The 26,406-nt window shown below is 45.3% G+C and overlaps 1 gene segment (V, D, J or C); it reads right to left on the reverse strand.

Moving 5' to 3' along the window:
- Positions 1-26,406, reverse strand: part of LOC138801505 (Ig heavy chain C region-like) — a 67,392-nt gene that overhangs the window by 36,449 nt on the left and 4,537 nt on the right. Inside the window, 3 exon segments of the C gene segment in view lie at positions 5,151-5,249; positions 10,154-10,459; positions 12,883-13,212. Of these exon segments, the coding sequence occupies positions 5,151-5,249; positions 10,154-10,459; positions 12,883-13,212 (735 nt within the window).

Here is a 26,406-nt window from a genome sequence, read left to right on the forward strand (position 1 = left end):
CTGCTTCATAGTCAGAGAGGACCACAGGAACTTCCTCAGATTTCTGTGGTACAAGGACAATGACACCACCAAGGAGATGATGGAGTACCGCATGAGGGTACATGTATTTGGGAACAGCCCTTCACCTGCTGTAGCGACTTATGGCCTTCGCAGAACCGCCAAAGAGGGAGAGTCCCAGTATGGAAAGGATGCCAGAGACTTTGTAGAAAAAGACTTCTACGTAGATGATGGACTCAAATCATTACCTACTGAAGAAGAGGCAATTGATTTACTTAAAAGGACTCAAAGCATGCTGTACCAAGCCAAACTACGGCTACACAAAATCGCTTCAAACAGCCTGGCTGTCATGAGAGCCTTCGAGTCAGATGATCATGCTCCTGGATTCAAGGACATAAACCTGGGTCAAGACGATCCACCAGTGCAAAGAAGCTTAGGCCTGAGGTGGGATCTGTCCGCCGACTCCTTTGGCTTTCAAGTAAGTCGTGCGGACAAACCCTTTACAAAACGTGGTGTCCTGTCAGTTGTGATCAGCCTATACGATCCACTGGGATTTGTAGCGCCCATTACCATACAAGGTAAATCCCTACTGAGACAGCTTTCTGAAACCATCAAGGATTGGGATGCCCCCCTTCCTTCTGATAAAGAGCAAAAGTGGGAAGCCTGGAAGCAATCTTTGTATGCCTTGGATCAGATCCACATCCCAAGATGCTATGTCAAAGCCTCGCTTACTGCCAGCAAGGGAAAGGAACTCTACGTGTTCTCGGATGCTTCCATAGAGGCCATAGCAGCCGTTGCTTACCTCAAGGCGACAGAACCCAACAGTCAAGTTCATATTGGGTTCGTTTTTGGCAAAGCCAAGTTAGCCCCCAAGCCTGATCACACTATTCCCAGGCTTGAACTTTGCGGAGCTGTATTAGCAGTGGAGATTGCAGACTTCATACAGCAAGAACTGGGTGCTGACATAGACGAGGTCCGATACTACACTGACAGTAAGGTCGTTTTAGGTTACATCTACAATCAGACCAAGCGGTTTTATGTGTACGTCAGTAACCGCATTCAGAGAATCAGGAGGTCCTCCAAACCTGAACAATGGCATTACGTACCATCCGAGCTTAATCCAGCAGATCACGCCACCAGGCCTATGTCTATAGGTTCCTTTGCGAACTCTTCATGGCTTACAGGCCCAGAATTTCTGCTGGAACAGACAGAGGAACATGTTCAGGAGGTCTACAGCATCCAAGATCCAGATAATGATCCAGAAATCCGCACTCAAGTCGGCGCATTAGTCACTGGAACAAAGCCACCTTCCAACCTCAATTGTCAACGTTTTGAACGTTTCTCCAGTTGGATGAGACTTGTTAGGACTATTGCAAGGTTGGCGCATATTGCAAGATGCTATCACCATACGCCTGGAGATCACGATTGTCGCGGCTGGCATGTCTGCCATAAACCCCTCTCTGCTGAGGACATTTCTCATAGTGAATCCCTTATAATACGTCATGTGCAGCAGGGGGAATTCAGTGCTGAGTGGAGGTGCTTGTACGACAAACAGCAGGTTCCAGTGAAAAGCCCTATTGCTAATTTGAATCCATTTATGGACAGTTTTGGTTTGCTAAGGGTTGGTGGTCGACTCAATCAGGTTGACCTAGGAGTTGCAGAGCAAAACCCTCTCATCATTCCCAGCAAACATCACATTACCACCTTGCTGATCCGGCACCACCATGAAAGGACTGAACACCAAGGAAGGCAAATAACTGAGGGCAAGTTACGTTCTGCAGGCCTTTGGATTCTAGGCATGAAGAGGCGTGTGGCGCACTTACTGCATGACTGTGTACATTGTCGTAAAGCAAGGGGAAAACAGTTATACCAACAGATGGCTGACTTGCCTGCGGACAGACTAAGTACTGAGCCACCATTCACCTATGTTGGCCTAGACGTCTTTGGGCCATGGATGGTGTCTGCACGCAGGACCCGTGGCGGCCACGCTAACAGTAAGCGTTGGGCCGTACTATTCACTTGCATGAGCGTGCGTGCCGTTCACATAGAGGTGATAGAATCCATGGACGCATCCAGCCTGATTAATGCTTTAAGACGCTTCTTCGCAGTCAGAGGACCAGTGAAGCAGTTGCGGTCTGACCGTGGAAGCAACTTCATTGGAGCATGCCGAGAACTGAATATTGACACCAAGCCCATCCAAGATCAGCTGGCAGAGAAGGGTTGCACCTGGATTTTCAATCCTCCTCATAGTTCCCACATGGGAGGCGCCTGGGAAAGGATGATCGGGATCTCACGCAGCATCTTGAACTCTATGCTTATGGATGTGAATTCTTCAAGACTCACACATGAGACCCTGGTTACTCTTCTTGCTGAGGTTTCCGCCATCATCAACTCAAGACCCCTTGTTCCAGTATCAATGGATCCTGAAGCACCAGCTATACTGACTCCAGCTACTCTTCTCACCCAGAAAACTGGGAATCAACTGACGCCAAGTAGAGAGTACACTCATGGAAACATCTACCAAAAACAGTGGAAACGTGTACAACACTTAGCGGATTACTTCTGGAACAGATGGCGAAAGGAGTATCTTGTGATTCTTCAAGGAAGAAGAAAATGGCAACACCAGAAACCAAACTTGAAGAAAGGAGACCTCGTATTGATGAAGGAACAACAAATCGAAAGGATGGACTGGCCTATGGGACTAGTTACAAAAGTTCTTCCCAGCAAGGATGGCAAGATCCGGAAGGTGGAGTTGAAGATCTCCAGGAAGGGTGAGACCAAAACGTTTGCAAGGCCTATCAACGAACTGATCCTGATATTGCCTGTTGAGGATGTTCCTGGCGGATGAACAGGACTGAACTTTCCTTTAAAGAACTTTATTCCTCAGTTATGAAACAGGATTATCTCACTGTTTATATTGCATATTAACATGTTTTGTTTCAGGTTTTGCACTATATTTCATAGAAATTAGTTTATAGTGAAATCCCCCTAGGGAATTTCAGACGGGGAGTGTGCTGTTCTCCTCACTTATCTGTATGTTATTCAGATGTTTTATAACTGCATTGTTTTCATTCATTCCTTGTTGTATTCATTACATGTATTCTTGTTGTGCTGCCATCTGCTGGCCAAGAGTTTAGACTCCCCTCCATTTTCACATTTTTGGTTTGTCCCTTAGTGGGTGTGTCTTATAGCCCAGTCTCCACGTCACTTCCTGTAGCAGGCATTCTTCATCCTGCTTCTGACTGGAGAAGTAGTGCTTGCTTGGGCTTATCAGAGTCATAATCTTCTGACCAGAAATTACAAGTGTCAGCAAGGTATCTTCTAGGAAAGCAGCAACAGCACAATATAACTACTATAATACCGCATCCGTGACTAAGCTGTATGTGAAGTTATTAAACTACGTTCTGCTCAACTTTCTACTCTACCTGACGCTTATTCTGGTTCCTGTCTGCCTCATATGCTGGAATACAAGGTAGGAAATCTCCAGTCAGGCCCACTAGTCAGATAAACCTTCACTCGCCACATGTGGGGACAGAACAACAACTCCCAGCATGCTCCTGTGTGGCTGTGGGTGTAATACAACAACTCCCAGCATGCTCCTGTGTGGTGTGTGTGGAATACAACAACTTCCAGCATGCTCCTGTGTGGTGTGTGTGGAATACAACAACTCCCAGCATGCTCCTGTGTGGCTGTGTGTTGAATACATCAACTCCCAGCATGCTCCTGGGTGGTGTGTGTGTTGAATACAACAACTCCCAGCATACTCATATGTGGCTGTGTGTGGAATACAACAACTTCCAGCATGCTCATGTGTGGTGTGTATGTGTCTGTGTTTGCGGGATATATGTACTGTGTGTCTGTGTAAGCAGTATATACACTGTGGGAGAGATTTATCAAACATGGAGTAAAGTGAAACTGGCTCAGTTGCCCCTAGCAACCAATCAGATTCCTCCTTTCATTTTCCAAAGAGTCTGTGAGGAATGAGAGGTGGAATCTGATTGGTTGCTAGGGGCAACTGAGCCAGTTTCACTTTACACCATGTGTGATGAATCTCCCCCTGTGTGTCTGTACGTGTATATGTGACTGTATCTGTTCGTGTAAGCAGTATATACAGTGTGTGTCTCCAAGAGATAGGCTTGGGATGAGCTACAATCAGCCGGGAGGGGGGGGGGGGGGGGGCAAAAGAATATTCTGCACAGGGCGCCATCTACCCTAAGGCCAGCTCTGAGTATAACCCAAGTCTCACTACATAGTGGGTTTCTTAGCTGGAAGACAGCTTAGTGACCTCCATAACACACAGTGAAGTAGGCAATCCAAGGCTGTCAGCCATAATAGTTCGATGACCGGACTGTCCTGTGTAACCTTGGGAACTCTAGCTAGTTTTCAGTAAAGTTATCATCTTTCTCAAGTATTACTACATTCATTATTGTCTGGTTTTCCTAAACTGCACCTCACTAACACCAAGCTTTAGCTAGACAATAGTTTCACGAAGATAGCCCTGGGGGAACTACAAAAACCATCATCAACCACCTAGGTGCAGCCCTCTCACAACCTCTACAGCAGACTACCTAGGGTGAGAGATAGAGAGAGAGCTCAGAAGACAACCTGTACAAAGACCCCTCTGTCATCTCCCCTTATAATATAGTCAGCTGCACTAATATCTCACCATATAGAGTCTCACGGTAAAACATCTTCTCCTCTTGTTGTTCCTTGGAGACTCCTCTACAGATGAAGGTGACATCTCTATGTCTCTGTATATGGGGGATGAAGCTCAGTGATGTGCAGTACTGACGTCCCTCCGGTTGGGATCTGATCACATAGGATGTATCCAGCAAACTCTCCTTCTCTTCTTCTGAATGTCCTCTCATCTGAGACGTCTGGATCTCCTCCTCCTCCTGTCCGGCTCTTCTTATCAGCCAGGTCACACACAGGTTCTCGGGGTAGTTGTCCACAGTACAGTACAGGGTGGTCTCCTCTCCATCTATCAGCTTAGGAGGACCCTCAATGTCTCTTACTATGAATGGTCCGAGAGCTGAATAGTAATGAATAACCAAACTTTACATTTACAATGAAGTAAAATAAAATAAAGTACAGTGCGAATTTCCATCTCTTTTATCTGGTCACATGGAGTAACCTTAATTTTACTACATTACCTTTCCTTAATTTTCGTTTCCACCACAAAATGCCAGTGATAAGAATTATCATTAACCCAATGACAGAACAGGCCACAATAATCCATGTTGGAGTTTGTTCTATAGAAATGAAGGAAGATACAAGATTGTCAAGAGTAAAACTTTTTATATAAGCATCATACAATCCCAGTCATTTAAAAAGAATGTGTCGTTAGAACATGGCCTATTGTTTAAATCAAGTTTTTATGTTAAGCTTACTTTAACTTTTGGTGTTTTTTTTTTTTTAAATTAATTTACCGGTATGTTTTATAATGATCCTGAAATCTTGCTGTCACGTTGGAGGAGCTACTGTGAGCCCTAAGATAAGCCCAATCCTCTGTCCCTGCCTACTTGGCATGCTGCCATAGGTGGCAGACCCAAACTGGGCAACGGTCCTTACCCTGCTAAGTGCTGCAGCTGTTAGAAAAGAATAATTAATGTTTTGTGCCACAACCCAAAAAAAAAATATATATATTATAAGGTAAATATATTAAAAAATGCCTGGCATCTTTTTTTCCTTTACAATAGCAAAACTGAAACATACTACAAATATAAAAATATAAATCGTAAATTTATTGGCAAAAGAGAATTGCCGGTAAATTTATGAATTAAATACACAAAATGGGTAGAAATAGTAGGCTCGGCTCTCAAGAACACTCCTAAAATGATTACTGTAAATAGTGATTGGTAAACATTAGTAATACAATAATACAATCTTTAATGTATTGTGCCATTTGTACTATAAGTAGGTTGATATTGGTGGAATTCATTTATTGGCCTATTTGCCATAAGGCACCTGTAGTCCTGTGCCAAGGGCAGCAGTGTTGAGGAGGCAGCATTTCAGTGAGTTAAAAAGAAAAAAAAAAAAGTATACCAATTAGTTCCATACATTAAAATAGTATAGTAAGACGTGCCTCCTTCCTACTATATTATTTCAATGTACCAAACTAATTCTGTGCATTGGTCACCTCAGTTAGCATATGCAATTGTTAACTGTAGAGTAGCCTTGGCTTGCCAGTTCAGGTCCTACCTGCAGTTCACAATCTTATGTGTTAGCCACAGCTGCTAGCGCAGAAGAGTTACTCCTATTTACTAATGTTTCTTCCTCCCTTTTTTTGTTTTCCAGATACCGGTACCCAGAGGACTACATCAGATTCAGTAGACTACAATGATAACTGGTGGATTATTTTAAAAAAATAAAATGGTCAACAAGAGGGGGGTCTTATTTCAAAAAAAAAATTTTTACTATTTTTTTTTATAAGCAGTCTAATAGCATTTATTATTAAGCTGGGGCTTAGTGTTAGCCCACAAAATGACTAACACATTATTAGTACCCACCACCACAGGGATACTAGGAAGAGTCAGGCACTAGCAGTCCCCAGTGGCCAAGATATGTCCCTTCCCATCCTGGTGTTGTCACCAGGCTGCTGCTGTTAGGATAGGGACAGGAAAACACAAGGACAGGTGAGCCCTGAAGCTGTCCCTACCTACTTGCCTCAGATTCTCTAAATAGCAATGGACAACTGGACTCACTGATCTAACTAAGGTGCAACACTGAAGAAAACAAGACAATACACAACACAATGAACGGAGAGTCAGAAGTCAAAGTCAGAAACCAGCCGAACAGCGAAGTACAAAATGGTGTCCAAAGGGGTAGTCAAAGGGTCAATAGCAGAAGTCAGGTAACCAGGAATCAAAGCACAGACAAAAACGCTAAATCAAGTAACAATAGTATAAACTAGGCACTATCACAGGCAAGGAACTTGAGACAAGTAAAGATACTTATAGAACTAGGGGGCCCGGCCCAGATACCGACAGCTGACTGGCAGTTTAAGTTGTCAGTCACAATCACAGCCATCATGCTGTATCATCATTATATCAAGCATTATGGGTGTCCAGAAGCCATCCTTTCAGATCAAGGTCCAGTATTCGGGTCCCAACTTTTCAAAGAGTTATGCCGGTACCATGAGTGTAAGAAGCTTAGAACCACAGTGTACCACCCACAAGGCAATGGACTGTATGAACATATGAATCAAGTGGTCATTAACATGCTTAGAACAGTAGCTATCTCAAAACCGGGCGAATGGCCTGAACTCCTTGGAGAACTGGTAGAAGTTTACAATAATACCACCGACTGCCCCACTGGCTACACCCCATTCTATCTAATGTTTGGGAGACAAGGCCAACTGCCTAGAGATCGGGCCTTAGGCATTCAAGTAGCAGATTCTCTCAACCCGCTACCCCAAACTGACTGGGTACAAGAGCACCAGCGAAGAATCCAAGAAGCCTAATAAATAAGCATAAGATGAAAGAAGCCCATCGCCAACAAGAAGAAGATTATAACAGGCGCGCTAACACCAAACCCCTTTAAGTCTGACTTAAAGATGACCATAGCTGGGGCTTGTATTACCCTACTGGGACGAGTTCAACGAACCAGGGGGCAGAAGGTGGTCAGGCCAAAGTCTATACACAAGTACAAGTAATACTTTACTACAAAGATATCTTCAGGTTCCGGCAAAGTACATTGCTACACTGGGTTGGGGTTCCTCTGACCAACCCCTCTCCTCTACTCCACTCTAATTTACAAGCACTGATATAACTACCTCTCTTTCTTACTACTCTCAAGCATCTCCTTAAGCACAAAGGTCAGGCACAGCAGCGGAGGGAGCAGGCGGAACTCCCTGGCAGGCATGGCGGTGGAAGCGGATGGGGAGCAGAGCGGCACACGTCCCGGCAAGCATATGGCGGCAGGGCGGACTGAGAGCAGAGCGGACAGGCTGGGGCAGCAGGAGGCAATACAGTAAGCAAATCCTTTATTGCAGGGGAAATTATTGAATTCATTCCATGAATTTTCCTGAAAGGGGTCAGGTATTTGATCAAATCACTTTACTTTCTTCAGGAAAATGATGGAACAGTGCGGTCATTTCATCATTTTCCGGGATTTGATCAAATCCCTGATTCTATCATTTCTCTGTAACATATATAAATGGCCCCTAGACAAGTTCTTAGAACAAAATAACATTAATGCATATGTATATGTGGTTACCTAGTACGGGCCACTAAGTCTTTTTGCACCTGAGTAAGGTAACTCCCTAGGGTTCACACAAGAGGGATGAGTTATTTCCTGCCGTTAGTGTTTTCCCACTAGGTGCCACTACTGTGTTTGTAACTTGTTCTATGTACAGCTGAAGTATACCAAGGGTTAATTATTGTGTGTCACATGTTGTCCTTTATCCCCTCACAGGTGCAGGTGCTTTCCCTCCTTTTTTCAGCCTATCTTCTACTCTCTCTCTCTCTCTCTCTCTCTCTCTCTGGCTGCACACACAGCCTCACCAATCACAGGAAGGTTTAGCCTACCCCTGTAGGGAGGAGTTAGTTCCTGGTGGGAGGAAGTTAGGCAGTTGGTTAGTTGTAATCGATGTGTGGGAACCTAGAGAGACTACAGATTTCTGCTATGCCAGCCACTGCAACTATGCAGTACTAAGGAAGTACCAATGGGAAAAAGGCTGCACAAGGAACACCTTGTCCTCACCAGAAACACTTTTAAAAGTGCAGGCAGTTACCTCAGCAGTCATAGGAACTGACCCCTGTGAAACAAAGCTACCGAAAAAGGGTCTACGTATTCAATTGTGCAGTGCCAGATGACCGTGAAGTTTTGGAAGTCGGCTTAGCCCAGATAACAAGGCCTGGGGCTCTAACTACCCACCTTGATTGGGTAGCCCGCAACCAGGGGACAAAAGGCAGTCAGACTGGAGGTCATCCGTGAGTACGAGTATTCTCTATTCCTCTTCTACACACCTCTACTGTTCCAGGCAGAGTACACTTCTACATTGGATACGGCCCCTCAGGCAACCCCTCTCCTCTACTCTCTCTGCTGCAAAGCTCTTTCTTCTCTTAAGAACCATATCTCTACCCAGTGGTGTAGCTATCATAGAGGCAGGGTAGGCAGTTACTATGGGGCCCGTTCAGGAGGGGGGCCCGGAGGAGAAGGTAAGAGAATGTGTCCTTCTGCTTAACCCCTTATGTACTACAGTGTGTAAGGGATCCAGTGTTTACTTACATGCTGCAACACAAAAAAAGGGTTAACGAGCAGAAAACAAAGCGATCTCCTCTCATAGCCTCTGACCTCTGTTCTCTAGCTGCGGCCATCAAGTAGGAAAATGTGCAGAGCTCCGTGCAGAGGTCAGGGGTTTTCAGGGCACGAGCAGTAAAGCAGATATATCCTTGTCTTTTGAACGTTGGGTCACTTACACACTGCAGAACATAAGGGGTTAAGCAGAAGGTAGTCCGCTCATACACCTATGTATTTAATCATAAGGGCTTCTAATAGGCCCATAGCAAGCAACCATTGGCACTCTGCTCTGCCAGTCACTCCTGTGGCTGCTGCCAGGATTCTGCCTCTGGCCATAAGAGATTTTATTATTTGGCCAAATAACAGAACATATACTGTGTATGCGCAGTGCTTTGTGTTGTGCGTAGGGAAGGGAGGGCTTTTAAAATTTTTTGCTATGGGGCCTCGTGAATCCTAGCTACGCCCTTGTCTCTACCTCATCTGTGAGCACCTTAGTCACTTGCAACATTGTATTCTCTTTGTATCGCACTGGACTGTATTCCTACCAAAGTACTTTCCTTGTATTGCACTACATTCTCCCAAGTAAACTGTTCTATTCGAAAGCATTTGACTCTGGCCTATTTCTTGTGCACCAGCACCCACAGACACCCGTACACTTGAGTTACTCTTTCCCCAGACTGTCCGAGGTGGGTTCTATACCACTTCAGGCTACCGTGACAAGTGCCCAAGTGACCCTAGACCCACTCAGCTACCATAATACCATACCAGCTGACCCAGCAGGGAGACCACCAACAGACTCCCCAGCGCCTTACCACATATAGAACTTACCCATTATCCCTTCCCCCCCTTTCCCTCTATCCCCTCCTTGGTTAAACTTGATAGACACATGTCTTTTTTCAACCATACTATTTACCTTTATACACTAGGTGGACGTCTTCCCAAAGAGGCTCTATTATAAAAGGATGTCGTTGGACTGTACATGAGAAGTTCCGCTCTCTGTCCTCCTCGGTGGGAGTTATGGTCAGGGTGCTGTTCACATTGTAGGTTCTGTCTGGGTTTCTCCAGGGATCACCAACAATAACATTCTCCTCCAGTCTTTCTCCATCCCGGAACCATCTAACATCGATATCCACAGGGTAGAAGCCAGTGATGGAACAGCGCAGGACACTCTCCTCCTTCATGACAACTGTGTTACCTGTGATCCTCACCTGTGGGGGAGCTGATAGACATGTCATTACTATTATCATTATTTTACATAGACTAACAGCTGCCCTTCTCTATATAGAGTTGTAATAGTTCTATAGGGCACATGTGACTCCTACTGTATCTTGCACACTTCCAATTTCATAGAAACGTGCTCAGAGATTTGTGTTTTTTAAATTCTTTACTAATCTATCAAAAGAAAAATTGTGGTCTTTTGGATGTACAGGAAGTACAGATGAGTGAATCTACAGTAGGAATGAAGTGAAGTGCTTCATTCCTATCTGCATTCTGCTCATCAGGCTGCTCCGCTCTCTGCTGCTACCCCCCCCCCCTTCCGGGTACTGGGAAAAGCTGGATCCAGTCCCGGCAAACTTCTCCTAATTTCAGAGGACTGGATCCATCTTTTCCCGGCACCCGGGGAGGAGCGACAGGGAGCGGAGCAGATTTCAAAGCCCGCAGCCTGATGAGCAGAACGCAGATAGGAATGAGGCAATTTTCTTTGTTCCTACTCTAATATTGAGGTATAGGAAAGCCTTACTTTTAGTAAGGAATTTCTCTATACATATGGCTTCCAGCCGAACCTGTATAGCTTGTGTGTGTGGTGACCCGGTATGGTCCCTTAAGTCTTATTGCACCTGAGTAAGGTAACTCCCTCGGGTTCACACAAGTGGGATGAGGTATCCACTGCAGTTAGTGTTTTTCCCACTAGGTGTCACTACTGTGTTTGTCTGTAACTGATTCTATGCACAGCTGAAGGAGCTATAGGGTTAAATATTGTGTGTCGCATGTTGTCTTTTAACCATTCACAGGTGCAGGTGCTTTCTCTCCTTTCTCAGCCCTATCCTCTCCTCTCTTTCTCGTCACAAACACAGCCCCCACCAATCACAGGAGGGTTTAGTTAGCCCCTGTATTAAGAAGTTAGTTACTGGTGGGAGGAAGTAAATTACTTGGTAGTAGTCAGTGTGAGAGGAAGCAACAAAAGACCAGTCTCTGCTGAAGTTAAGTCAGGCTTTGGCCAGGTCCCCTGTCAGGGACACAGACCAGTAACTTAAAGGAGAAGTCCTTTCGAAAATTTTTATTTATGTATTGTATTTCCCCCCCAAAGTTATACAAATGACCAATATACACTCATTACGGGAAATGCACATAAAGTGCTTTTTTCCCAGCACTTACTACTGCATCAAGGCTTCACTTCCTGGATAAAATGGTGATGTCACGACCCGACTCCCAGAGCTGTGCGGGCTGTGGCTGCTGGAGAGGATGATGGCAGAGGGATGCTCAGTTTCCCTCCGACACCCTCTGTCACTCAATGTCCCCCTGCCATCATCCTCTCCAGCAGCCACAGCCCGCCCAGCTCTTGGAGTCGGGTCGTGACATCATCATTTTATCCAGGAAGTGAAGCCTTGATGCAGTAGTAAGTGCAAGGAAAAAAAGCACTTTATAAGCATTTCCCATAATAAGTGTATATTAGTGATTTGTATAACTTTTGGGGGGATATACAATACTTTAATAAAAATTTTCGCCGGACTTCTCCTTTAAAAGACTTTTTTTTAATATGGGAACCCTAACGAAGATGCTAATCTAGCTGCAAGGGGAGAAAAGCCATACAGGGATCACCTTGTCCACGCCAGGAACCCTTCTAAACGTTCAGAGCAGTTACTTCAGCAGTCACAGGAACTGACCCCAGTGGAACAAACCTACTTAAAGTGGGTCTATGTGTTCCACTGCACAGTGCCAGACAACCAGGAAGTCTTGGAAGTCTGCTCAACCCAGATAACTTGGCATGGGGCTTGTACTACCCACCTAGGATGGGTAGCCCACAACTAAAGGGAAGAAGGTGGCCAGACAGTTGTCTATACGTGAGTACGAGTGTTCTCTGTATTCTATCTACACACTACAAACTGTTCCAGGCAGAGTACATTTCTACATTGGACAAGGCCCCTAAGGCCCCTCCTCTACTCTACTCATTCTACTAAAAACTTTTCTTCTCTCAAGCACCTGGTTCTACCTCAACTACCAACCATCCGGATAACTCTAAACACTGTTATTGTATTGCACTAAACTGTACTTTTGTCCAGGACCCCTGGTTTGCACTACGTATTGTCAGTAAACTGTTCTATTTTCTGCAAGTGGGATCTATTGTAAGCCCATGGACTAAAGATTGAAGTAGGCAGACATCTTATAGACTGTAAGCCCTCATGGGCCGTGTTCTTTTACCCTATGTATCAGTCTGCCATTTGCCTTCATTTAATGTATTTTTGACCTTGTAATGTTCCTGTTTGTTACCCCTATCGCTTGTATAGCGGCTTGATATTAAGGGGCGCTTTATAAATATATAATAATAATAATAATAATAAACATCTCTATTTGTTCAAATTTACTATAATAAAGCAATAATAAAAGTTATTGAGGATAAATCTATGGAAATATACAACTTACCTCCAGTGTCCAACATGACCCTCTTCTCCTTGGTCTCGGATCTGTAGGTCACTGAACACTTGTACATTCCCCCATCAGGTATCTGTATATTAGAAATAGTCAGGTCACCAGTCCCGGCTCCTAATGCTTCTGTGCTCAGGGAATATCTCGGAGACGTCGTCCTCACAGTTTTATCATAGCTCAGGATTTCCTTATCTTGGTGGAGCCACAATATTGTTATATGTTCCAGATCTACAGGAGGATTGTCCACTGTGTCCAGGCAAGGAACCCGAGTGTCAGACCCCAGCCTGGCTGCTAGTTTAGATGGTCCCGTCAGCTGTAATGCGGATGCTGTGGAGAGTAACGTAACAATACCATCACCAATTATTACTATATACTAATGGGTACTCCGGCCATTTTTTAATATAGAGCTGGAGCTGCATAGAACATAACATTAACATTTTATTGTTAGCTGACCACGCTCCCCCAGTGTCCTCTTAGGGCTTTCTTTGTTCCCCTTCTGAACGTTGCAGGCACTACTTCTGAGATGGATTCATTTCAGTGGTGACAACCCGCTAAGCCATTCATTGACTGAAGCAAGAGAGCGCCATGGCAAATGATTGGCTGGCTGGGCTGTCACTGCTGAGATGCGTCAATCTCAGAAGTAGTGGCCAGAGCGTTCAGGAGGAACCCCAAAGACACTACAGGAGGACCCTGGGGGAGCGTGGTTAGGTAACAATAAAATGTTTATGTTATGTTCTATGCAGCCCCATCTCTATAATAAAACATGTACATGGCCAGAGTCCCCTTATGATGCTTTATAATAATTTTTTTATTTTTTTTTCATAATTAACATCTTTGACCAATGGACATAGAAGTTAGCTACTTTCACTTTTTTCCTAACATTTTTTAGACAATCAAGCATTTGTACATGACTTATAGCCAGAAAGAACTGAAAGAAGACATAGGACCATCTACAGTAGGTTACTAGGTTTAGTGATTACATATTACCAGGGCCGGTTTAAAGGGAGGGCACAAGGGGCACGTGCCTAGGGACCTCCACCACTAGGGGGCCTCCACCAGCCCAAACCCAGAAGTGGTGTCTGGGAGCCAGTCCCACTCGCAAAAAGCATGTGGAAACCCTACCTGGACACAGCACTGGCCACACTGCATGCTGTCCAGGGAGGGAGGGAGCTGTAGGGTTAATCCTACAAACATTACTTTTTAGGCCCTTGAGCTGAGCCCTCTAAAAATTAGCTTGGGGCACTTGAGGTAAGCCCAAAAATTAGCTTGAGGTGAGCCCTCAAAAAGATTGTATGGATGGCCCTTGAAGTGAGCCCTCTAAAAAAACTATATGAAGGCCCTTGAGAGAGCCCTTTGAAAAAATTATGAGCATAGCCCTTGAAAAAATTATATGGAGACCCTTTTTTAAATGGCCTATTTCTACGGTGGTTGAGGAGGAGGAAATGAGCTGAAGCTGACACATAACACTTCACTTTTGGATGCTTTCCACTGGTGGAGAAGCAAAGTCTGGGTCAATCCAGTGGCTGTTCATTTTTATGAGCTTCAGCCGGTTAGCACTGTCAGTTGACAGACGGCTACGCTTATCTGTGATAATGCCCCCGACTGCACTGAACACTCTCTCTGACAGAACGCAGGGCAGGCCAGCACCTCCGAGGCATACAGGGACTTTTTGAGCCACATGTCCAACTTAGAGACCCAGTAAGTGTAGGGTGCCGAGGGATCGGGGAGGACAGAGTTGGGATTGGCCAGGAACTCCCGCAACATCCTCTGATACTTCTCCCTCCTGCTCACTACAGGCCCCGCAATGATGGAAGTTTCGGAGGGCGTGTCATGAACATGTGCCACCTTAGAGAGTGTTCCCCTTGTGGCTGTGGACCTGATGGATGTTGTCAGCCTCTGGGAGGAACTCACCTGTCAGCCGCCAGCGATGGTAGGTGGGAATATTTCCATCATGTTCTGCAAGATTTCTTTATGGTATTCCAGCAATTGATGGCTCCTCTCCACCACCGGAATAAAAGAGGACACCTTATCTTTATACAGGGGGTTGAGGATAGCAAACATCAAGTATCGTTTGCTCTCCATTATGTGAACAATGCGTTTGTCCTGCAACTTTTTTATGTTGCGCACAGCATGCAGAAAAGTAGTACCACGCTTATATTTTTTTAATTGGTACACAAGGAGTATACAGCCGTATACCCTATATAGACATATACACTGCAGCCTATTTCTCACAGTCAATACACTCCAGCTGCCTGTCTGAACACATCTATGTGACCTATGTGTAGCAGTACAGTGGTACCTGGGTTTAAGAGTAACTTGGATTAAGAGCATTTTGCAAGAAGAGTTCAGAGTTTTTAAAAATTGTGACTTGGTGTAAGAGCATTGCTTTGGTTTAAGAGCTCCCTCTACTGGGTGGGAGGGGGAGTGGGGGGCATGGTCTGCAGCCCTGTACTCTGACCCAGAAAGTCTCCATCACCTTCCAAATCATTCATGTCAAACTCTGGTTCGTGGTACCATTATTTTTGGCCCGCCAGGCAATTCAGAGTTTGAATTACAGTACATCTGGCCCACCATGGCAACTATAAACAAGACTATGGGGAGGGCTGGCTATTATATAAGAGACTGTGGGGGAGGACTGGCTACTATATGAGACTATGGAGGAGGGCTGGCTATTATATAAGAGACTGTGGGGGAGAGCTGGCTACTATATGAGACTATGGAGGAGGGCTGGCTATTATATAAGAGACTGTGGGGGAGGGCTGGCTACTATATGAGACTATGGGGGAGGGCTGGCTACTATATAAGAGACTGTGGGGGAGGACTGGCTACTATATGAGACTATGGAGGAGGGCTGGCTATTATATAAGAGACTGTGGGGGAGGGCTGGCTACTATATGAGACTATGGGGGAGGGCTGGTTACTATATGAGACTATAGGGGAGGGCTGCTTACTATATGAGACTATGGGGAGGGCTGGCTACTATATGAGACTATGGAGGAGGGCTGGCTACTATATGAGACTATGGGGAGGGCTGGCTACTATACGAGACTATGGGGAAGGGCTGGCTACTATATGAGACTATAGGGGAGGGCTGCTTACTATATGAGACTATGGGGAGGGCTGGCTACTATATGAGACTATGGAGGAGGGCTGGCTACTATATGAGACTATGGGGAGGGCTGGCTACTATACGAGACTATGGGGAGGACTGGCTACTATAAACGAGACTATGGGGAGGGCTGACTACTATATGAGACTATGGGGGAGGGCTGGCTACTATACGAGACTATGGAGGAGGGCTGGCTACTATATGAGACTATAGGGGAGGGCTGCTTACTATATGAGACTATGGGGAGGGCTGGCTACTATATGAGACTATGGAGGAGGGCTGGCTACTATATGAGACTATGGGGAGGGCTGGCTACTATACGAGACTATGGGGAGGACTGGCTACTATAAACGAGACTATGGGGAGGGCTGACTACTATATGAGACTATGGGGGAGGGCTGGCTACTATACGAGACTATGGGGAGGGCTGGCTACTATACGAGACTATGGGGGAGGGCTGGCTGCTATATGAGACTATGGGGAGGGCTGGCTACTATATGAGACTATGGGGAGGGCTGGCTACTATATGAGACTATGGGGGAGGGCTGGTTACTATATGTGACTGGGGGAGGGCTGGTTACTATATGAGACTATGGGGAGGGCTGGCTACTATATGAGACTATGGGGAGGGCTGGCTACTATATGAGACTATGGGGAGGGCTGGCTACTATATGAGACTATGGGGAGGGCTGGCTACTATATGAGACTATGGGGGGGGCTGGCTACTATATGAGACTATAGGGGAGGGCTGGTTACTATATGTGACTGGGGGAGGGCTGGTTACTATATGAGACTATGGGGAGGGCTGGCTACTATATGAGACTATGGGGGAGGGCTGGCTACTATATGAGACTACTGGGGAGGGATGGCTACTATACGAGACTATGGGGGAGGGCTGGCTACTATAAACGAGACTATGGGGAGGGCTGGCTACTATATAAGACTATGGGGAGGGCTGGCTACTATATGAGACTATGGGGGAGGGCTGGCTACTATATGAGACTATGGGGAGGACTGGCTACTATATGAGACTATGGGGAGGACTGGCTACTATATGAGACTATGGGGGAGGGCTGGCTACTATATGAGACTATGGGGAGGGCTGGCTATTATATAAGACTATGGGGAGGGCTGGCTACTATATAAGAGACTATGGGGGAGGGCTGTCTACTATATGAGAGACTATGGGGAGGGTTGGCTACTATATGAGAGACTATGGGGAGGGCTGGCTACTATATGAGAGACTATGGGGAGGGCTGGCTACTATATGAGAGACTATGGGGAGGGCTGGCTACTATATGAGACTATGGGGGAGGGCTGGCTACTATATGGGACTACTGGGGAGGGCTGGCTACTATATGAGACTACTGGGGAGGGCTGGCTACTATATAGGAGACTACAGGGGAGGGCTGGCTACTACATAAGAGACTACAGGGGAGGGCTGGTACTATATAAGAGACTATGGGGAGGGCTGGCTACTATATGAGACTATGGGGAGGGCTGGCTACCATATAAGACTATGGGGGAGGGCTGGCTACTACATAAGAGACTACAGGGGAGGGCTGGCTACTATATACGAGACTATGGGGGAGGGCTGGCTACTATATGAGACTATGGGGGAGGGCTGGCTACTATATGAGACTATGGGGAGGGCTGGCTACTATATAAGACTATGGGGAGGGCTGGCTACTATATGAGACTATGGGGGAGGGCTGGCTACTATATGAGACTATGGGGAGGGCTGGCTACTATATAAGAGACTATGGGGGAGCTGGCTACTATATGAGACTATGGGGAGGGCTGTCTACTATATGAGAGACTATGGGGAGGGCTGGCTACTATATGAGAGACTATGGGGGAGGGCTGGTTACTATATGAGACTATGGGGAGGGCTGGCTACTATATGAGACTATGGGGAGGGCTGGCTACTATACGAGACTATGGGGGAGGGCTGGCTACTGTATTATTATTATTATTATTTATAAAGCACACTTAATTCCAGAGCGCTATACAGGCGACAGGGGTAACAAACAAGAACATTACAAGATCAAAACACATTACATGAAGGCAGATGGCAGACTGGTACATGGGGGAAGAGGACCCTGCCAGCGAGGGCTCACAATCTATGGGGTATAGGGAGAGAAACAGGAGGTAAAGTGCAGCCATTCAAGTGTGATGCAGAGTTATTGTAGGTTGTAGCCTTGTTTGAAGAGATGGGTTTTCAGGTTACTTTTGAAGGACTTGATGGTGGATGAGAGCCGGATGTGTCGGGGTAGCGAGTTCCAGAGTATGGGGGAGGCTCGGGCAAAGTCTTGGAGGCGGTTGTGCGAGGTACGAACAAGGGGGGAGCGCAGACGGAGGTCACTGGAAGATCGAAGGTTGCGTGAGGGGTGGTAGCGGGATATCAGGTCAGAGATGTACGGAGGCGACAGGTTGTGGATGGCCTTGTAAGTCATGGTCAATAATTTAAAGTGAATACGTCGGGCAATGGGGAGCCAGTGGAGGGCAGAGGGGAGAGGTAGAGGCAAAGCGAGAGGAAAAGTGGATTAGTCGGGCGGCAGAGTTTAGGATAGACTGGAGGGGACTAAGGGAGTTAGATGGAAGACCAGAGAGGAGGATGTTACAGTAGTCCAAGCGGGAAATAATGAGAGCATGGACCAGCAGTTTGGTAGAGTCAGAGGTGAGAAAAGAGCGGATTCTGGAAATGTTTTTGAGGTGAAGGCAGCAGGAGGTAGTCAGGGAGGTGACAGGAGGTGGTCAGCGCCTGAATATGCGGTTTAGAAGACAGGGCAGAGTCAAAGGTGACCCCGAGGCAGCGGACTTGGGGGACAGGGGACAGAGTGCAGCCATTGATAGTGATTGACAGATTAGACGGCAGGGTAGAGCGGGATGGGGGGAAAAAAGAAGAAGGATGATATGGCCTACAGACACTCTGGAATCCTAGATAGCAAAGAGCTGACATCCGGACCAGAGAGGTAGATCTGGGTGTCATTGGCGTAGAGGTGGTAGCTGAAGCCGTGGGACTCTATGATATGTCCAAGGCCAGAAGTATAGATGGAGAAGAGAAAAGGCCTAAGTACAGATCCTTGGGGAACACCAACTGTGAGCGGACGAGGAAAGGAGGTGGTGTCAGAGTGGGAGACACTAAAAGTGCGGTTGGAGAGGTAAGAGGAGATCCAGGAGAGGGCTGAGCAAGTGACGCCAAGGGATGAAAGAATTTGTAAGAGGAGAGAATGGTCGACTGTGTCGAAGGCAGAAGATAGGTCAAGGAGAAGGTGCACAGAATATTGGCGTGAGGTTTTGGCAGTTAGCAGGTCATTGGCCACTTTGGTTAAGGCAGTTTCTGTGGAGTGGTGGGGGCGGAAGCCAGAGAGTGCTGCTATACTGTGCCCACATCTGTCCTGCTCATTCCTTCATGCTCCCTGCATGCTCTGTCCGCCCTTGTGTTTCCCATCCTCTCCACTGTACAGTAATTTATGTGACATATTCAGCTGTTTCTAAATGTTTTACATGTTATTCAGAATATAAAATCATTATTTTGGGGTCTGGAACCAATTGTCTGCATTTCTATGATTTCTTATGGAAAAATTGCTCCTAATCCAAGGCACCACTGTTTAGATAAATGTATTTTTTCTAAAGCTTTAATCCTAAGAGGAGCTTTTGGGGGTCCCTCCTTCCTAAAATCACCTAATAACTAACTCACTCTGCTTCACACTGTCTCCCTCTCTAGCTCCTAGTAGCATCTGACATCGAATCTCAAATCCACTGTTCTATTTCTGTAAAGGTCACATGGTTTAGCCAGCCAATGAATGCAGATGCCTTTTTTCACTGCCTGTGTGCTCCTAGTGCCTGTCCCAACTGACCTTCATAGTTATTGGTTAAAAAAAACGCCAGGGAAGGTGGGAGGGTAATCAAATTTTTACTGCGTTTTCAATTAAATACTCAAAAACGAGTATTTCAAATAAAGTACTACTTGATTGAATATCTACTGCAATAGGGGTTAAAATTAATTACTTTCTCTGGCTCTGCACATCGCAGTTAGCTTTGGTGTGCAGAGCAGGTGTGCTACCACCATACGTAAGTATGAGGATGAATGCGGGGATCCTTCTTTCCTCCATTCTTTCTCCTCCTCATCATCATCCAGTGATGATGAATACCCAAGTAGGTGTCCCAGGAGGAAACCTCAGGATGCCCCCCAGACACGTAATCCCATCTGGACCCCGGCCGCCCAGACAGGTTACCCCATCTGGACCCCAGCCCCCCAAAATTATGAGCCCCAGATTCCTGGCTTTGTAGCATGGGCAGGAATCCAGATTGACCCCACAGGTCTCAGGGAAATAGACTTTTTCAAGCTCTATTTCTCTGATGATCTTATAAATTTGATGGTGGCGCAAACAAATTGATACACACACCAATTTCTAGCCCAGAACCCCTCCTCTTCTTTTGCTAGGCCCATGGCGTGGACCCCTGTTGATGTAGCGGAAATGAAAAATTTTGGGGGCTTTTGCTGCACATGGGCCTAGTAAACAAAAAAAAAAAACACACAATTTGGCATTACTGGAGTGGGGATATTATGTATAATACCCCACTTTACCGTATGGCTATGCCCCGGGTATGATATGAAGCCCTCCTAAAATTCCGGCATTATAATGACAATGCAAGGTGTCAGCCCCGAGACGATCCCTCATATGACCGACTGTACAAAGTACGGCCGGTTATATATTATTTCTCGTCCAAATTTGCTGAGATGTATATCCCAGAGAAATACATCTCAGTAGATGAGTCCCTCATGAGCTTCAAAGGAAGACTCCATTTCCGCCAGTACCTTCCCAATAAAAGATCACGGGTATGGGAGTAAAATTATACAAAATCTGTGAGAGTACCTCAGGGTACATTTACAGATTTAGAGTATATGAGGGTAGGGACACCCAAATCCAGCCCCCAGAATGCCCCCCCATCCTCGGAGTTAGTGGGAAGATCGTTTGGGAACTGATCTTCCCACTGCTGGATAAAGGTTACCACCTGTACGTTAATAACTTTTATACCAGCATCCCCCTGTTTTGGTCCTTCGCTACTGTAGCTTGCAGCACAATTCGAAAAAATCAACGAGATCTCCCAAGTGATCCGGTAAGACAACCGATGCCAAGGGGTGAGAGCAAGGCCTATGCCTGTGAAAATATGTTGTTGGTCAAATATAAGGACAAACGTGATGTCCTTATTCTGACCACAATTCACAGGAATAGCGCCACCCCTGTCCCTGTACGTGGTACCACAAAGGTGGTTAACAAACCTGATTGTGTTCTTGACTACAATCAGTATATGGGAGGAGTTGATCTCTCAGATCAAGTCCTCAAACCATATAACGCCACGAGAAAAAACAGAACGTGGTATAAAAAGGTGGCCGTATATCTGGTACAGACAGTGATGTACAACGCTTTTGTGCTGTACCAGGAAGCAGTGATCAAAGCCCTGATATTCTGCAGCCACGGAGCGGGCCCCAGCGCGTCTGGATATGAAGGACCCCGTATTGTACAGGGACAACATTTTCCAGGGGAAATCCCCCGCAATGAAAAAATATTAGAGATCTCATAAGTGCAGAGTGTGCCATAAAAGGGGGATTAGGAAGGACAGCACTTAGGCTAGGTTCACACTGCGTTTTCAGCATCCGTTTAACGGATCCGTTTTTTTTTAACGTCCAGAAAAATAGGGTCAGCAACGTTTTTTGATCCGTTTTGGTCTGCCAAAAAAAACGGATCCGTTTTTTTTTATAATGGAAGTCAATGGAAAAACGGATGCACACAAATGAATCCGTTTTTTGCAATCCGTTTTTCATGCGTTTTTTGCAAAAAACGGATGCGTTAAACGGATGCTGAAAACGCAGTGTGAACCTAGCCTTTCCAGTGTGACGCCTGTCCTGATCCCCCCCGGCCTCTGCATACTGGATTGCTTCAAGGCGTACCACACGTCATTGGAGTCCTACATTTTCTAAATTCTTTCCCTTCATGTGATAGGACGTTGATCCAGGGATTATTCTGATTGCTATTTTTGAGTCGGGAAGGAATTTTTCCCCTGTGATGAGGCTACTGTCGTCTGCCTCACAAGGGTTTTTTGCCTTCCTCTGGATCAACACAAGTTGAATTTAATGGACTGCTGTCTTTTTTTAAACCATATTAGCTATGTAATAATTGGCATACCACCCACAGATAAATTAAAATTGTCCCTTTTTACCAACTGGATATGCATTGCCCTTCTTCCCATTAGAGGCTTGCATTGCGCCTTCATGGAATTTTGAGGCCCATGCTGCATTTACAAAGCCCAATGCTGCCCAGACAGTGGAAACCCTCCACAAGTGACTCCATTCTGGAAACAACACCCCTCAAGGAATCTAACAAGGGGGGCATTGAGGATATGGACCCCTCGGTTACGAGCACCTTTGTGCCATGAAATAAAAAAAGACACTTTTTCATTTTCATGGCACATTGTTCCACATTTGTACCTGTCACCAGTGGGGTCCATATGATCACTGCACCCCTTGTTAGATTCCTTGTGGGGTGTAGTGTCCAAAATGGGGTCACTTGTGGGGGGTTTCCACAGCATGGGGGTATTTTCTTACTCAGGACAAATTGCTCTACATGTTTTCTGTGTTTTTTTTCCCTTTCCTTTAACCCCTTGTGTAAATGAAAAATTCAAGGGTAGACCAACATTTAAGTGTAAAAAAAATTTTTTAGACTACATTGATCTAGTCTTTACATTTTTCATTTTCACAAGAGGTTAAAAGAGAAGAGTAAGTAAGAGTAAGAAAACACCCCATGTGGACATAAAGGGCCATGCAGCACTTTATGTCCACATGAAAGGAGCACCATTGAATGAAATGTCCAAATGAAAGGAGCACCATTTGGCTTTAGGAGCATAAATTTGGCTGGAAGGGATCTGCAGGTCCATGTCGCATTTCTACAAAACCCCTGTGTTGCCAAAAAAATGGATCCCCCCCACAAGTGTCCCCATTCTGGAAACTGCACCTCTCAAGGAATCTTACGAGGAGTATAATGAGCTTATGGACTCCACTGGGGACTGGCACATATGCGGAACAATGTGGAGTGAAAAAATAATTTTTTGATCTAGCCTTGAATTTTTCATTTTCCCAAAGGGTTAAATGAGAAAAAAAAACACAAAAAATGTGTAGAGCAATTTCCACAGAGTACGGAAATACATAAAATGCCAAGCAAGCTCCAGAAAAGCCTCCAAAGGGACGGAGAGCAATTAGGATTTTGGAGGCTGGATTTGGCTGGAATGGATGGTGAAAGCCATGTCGCATTTACAAAGCCCTCGTGCTGCCAAAACAGTGAAAAACCCTCCACAAGGGACCCTATTCTGAAAACTATACCCCACAGGGAATGTAAAAAGGGGTTCAGTGAGCATAGAGACTCCTTGGTGATAGATGGGTGAAAATAAAAAAAGAGACATTTTTCATTTTTATGGAACATTCCTTGTGGGGTGTAGTTTTCAGAATGGGGTCACTTGATGGGGGTTTCCTCTGTCTTGGTAGACTGGGGGCTTTGTAAATGCAGCATGGCCCTCAAAATCCATTCCAGCCAAGTCCAGACTCCAAAAGCCAATTGGCGCTCCTTCCCTTTGGAGGCTCGTCCTGCGCCCGCATGGCTCTTTATGTCCACATGTGGGGTATTTCCGTACTTGAAAGAAACTGCTCTAAATGTTTTGAGTGAATATTTTTTTTCTTTTAACCCCTTTTGAAAATGAAAAATTTCAGGGCAGACCAAGTTTTAAAAAATGTATTTTTAATTTTCACACCACATTGTTAAAATCAGTGAAACACCGCTTGTTACATTCCTTGAGGGGTGTAGTTTCCCAAATGGTGTCCCTTTAGGGGTGTTTGTTATGTTTTGGCACCCCAGAGCCTCTGCCAACCAGAAGTTGTCCTTTGAAAAATGGCCAAATTTAACGAAGATGTCAAAACTCACTAGGCGTTCATTTATATCTGAGGCTTCTGGTTGCATCAAATGGTGCAATAGGGCCACATATGGGGTATTTTTATAAACAGGGCAATAAATTTTGGTGCATTTCTCTGGTAATAGGTTTTCTATTATGAACAGTATTGGATCACAATATAATTTCTGCACTTAGCTTTTACTTCTGTAAAAAAACTTACAGGGGAACTCCGGATAAGAAAAACTTGTTTTCTATTAAAAGTACATTAAAAGTTATATAGATGTATCTATACAATGTATTACTTGTATCTGTGCGGTTCTGCCACACTGGTAGCTGATAGAAATCCAGGAAGTGAAAAAAATTGCCTTTGTGCCAATTCACATTGTCTCCTGCTCCCACTGCTCTCCTCCCTTAGGAGACAAAGATTCCATGCCTCTGTCTTAAAGTGTGTGTGTGTTTGCGAGACACAGGCTGATGATGCAGAGAGGGGGCAGGGCGTGATTCACCATCTCTGACCGGCCAGAAGGAGGTGTTTCAACTTCGCTGATTGTGCAAAAGTCTACAGAGAAATTAGGGCTGTGTTCACACATGTTGGAGTATCATTGCAGTACTGCAGCATCTGCACAAAAATGATGCAGTAACACAAATAGATAATGCTAAACAGCAGAGAGGATAAGAGCCGGCCCTGCCAATCCCACCTGCACAAAAAACAAGGCATAAACGGTATATCCCATGTAAGATAATATCAGATAATGTCCTTTTTGTGGGAATCAACTTAAAAGATGCCTGATCATAATATGTGTGTGGAAAGAGGGAAAAAAAAATTTAAGTTCTTTGCTTTATTCCAATATCAGCATTACAGGTAGAGAATATAGCATGCTGTGCGGGTGGGACCACAATGAAATGATAAAGTAATGCAAATAATTCAGTAACACAATGAAACTGCAATGTGTGAACACAGCCAAGATGCCCTGCAACAGCTTTGGGCAGGGAATAGGCAGGGTGGGGGACTGTGATGGAACAGCTGAGGGAAAGCATTGCATTCTGGAGCCTGTAGTACTGAGCGCAACAAGGAAGTGCAGAAACACAAAACAGAACAAAACCCCCTAAAACAAATGGATTTTTGATAGTTTCAAAACTGGGATAGATAGGCAAGTATTGCAATATGCTTCTACAGAAGTTTCATTTTTTTTTTACCTCTACCCGGAGTTTCCCTTTAACCCCTTAAGGACAGAGCCAATTTCGATTTTTGCGTTTTCGTTTTTTCCTCCTTGTGCATCTAAGGCCATAGCACTTGCATTTTTCCACCTAGAAACCCACATGAGCCCTTATTTTTTGCATCACTAATTGTACTTTGCAATTACAGGCTGAATTTGTGCATAAAGTACACTGCGAAACCAGAAAAAAATTCAAAGGGTGGTGAAATTGAAAAAAAAAAAGCATTTTGTTTATTTGGGGGAAATGTGTTTTTTCGCCATTCGCCCTGGGGTAAAACTGACTTGTTATGCATGTTCTTCAAGTCGTTACAATTAAAACGATATATAACATGTATAACTTATATTATCTGATGGCCTGTAAAAAATTCAAACCATTGTCAACAAATATACGTCACTTAAAATCGCTCCATTCCCAGGCTTATAGCGCTTTTATGCTTTGGTCTATGGGGCTGTGTCAGGTGTCATTTTTTGCGCCATGATGTGTTCTTTCTATCGGTACCTTGATTGCGCATATACGACTTTTTGATCACTTTTTATTACAATTTTCTGGATTTGATGTGACCAAAAGTGCGCAATTTTGCACTTTGGAATTTTTTTGCGCTGGCGCCGTTTACCGTGCGAGATCAGGAATGGGATAAATTAATAGTTCAGGCGATTACGCACGCGGCGATAGCAAACATGTTTATTTATTTATTTGTTTGTTTACTTTTATTCATAACCTGGGAAAAGGGGGGTGATTTAGACTTTTATTAGGGGAGGGGGCTTTTTACTATTACCAACACTTTTTTTTTTTACTTTTACACCTATACTAGAAGCCCCCCTGGGGGACTTCTAGTATATATACTTTGATCTCTCATTGAGATCTCTGCAGCATAGATATGCTGCAGAGATCCATCAGATAGGCACTCGTTTACTTCCGGCTGCTGCAGCCGGAAGTAAACGAGTGCCAAGCCGAGGACGGTGCCATCTTGGAGCGGTCCCCGGCCGGCTTCAGTAACGGAGATTGCTCCTCCGGGATAACATCCCGGAGGAGAGATCTCCCCACTAGACACCAGGGATGACGCTGCGTCCGGTAATCGGATGCAGCTGTCAACTTTGACAGCTGCATCTGATTACTGTATTAGCGGGCACGGCGATCGGACTGTGCCCGCTAATACCTGCGGTCCCGGGCTACAAGCGGCACCCGGGACCGCCGCGGTTCAGAGCGCCCCCGACCCCGCTCTGAACGTCCCTAACGGCATTAGGGCG

Source organism: Dendropsophus ebraccatus, chromosome 9 (genome assembly GCF_027789765.1).
Source record: "Dendropsophus ebraccatus isolate aDenEbr1 chromosome 9, aDenEbr1.pat, whole genome shotgun sequence".
NCBI classification, from domain to species: domain Eukaryota; kingdom Metazoa; phylum Chordata; class Amphibia; order Anura; family Hylidae; genus Dendropsophus; species Dendropsophus ebraccatus.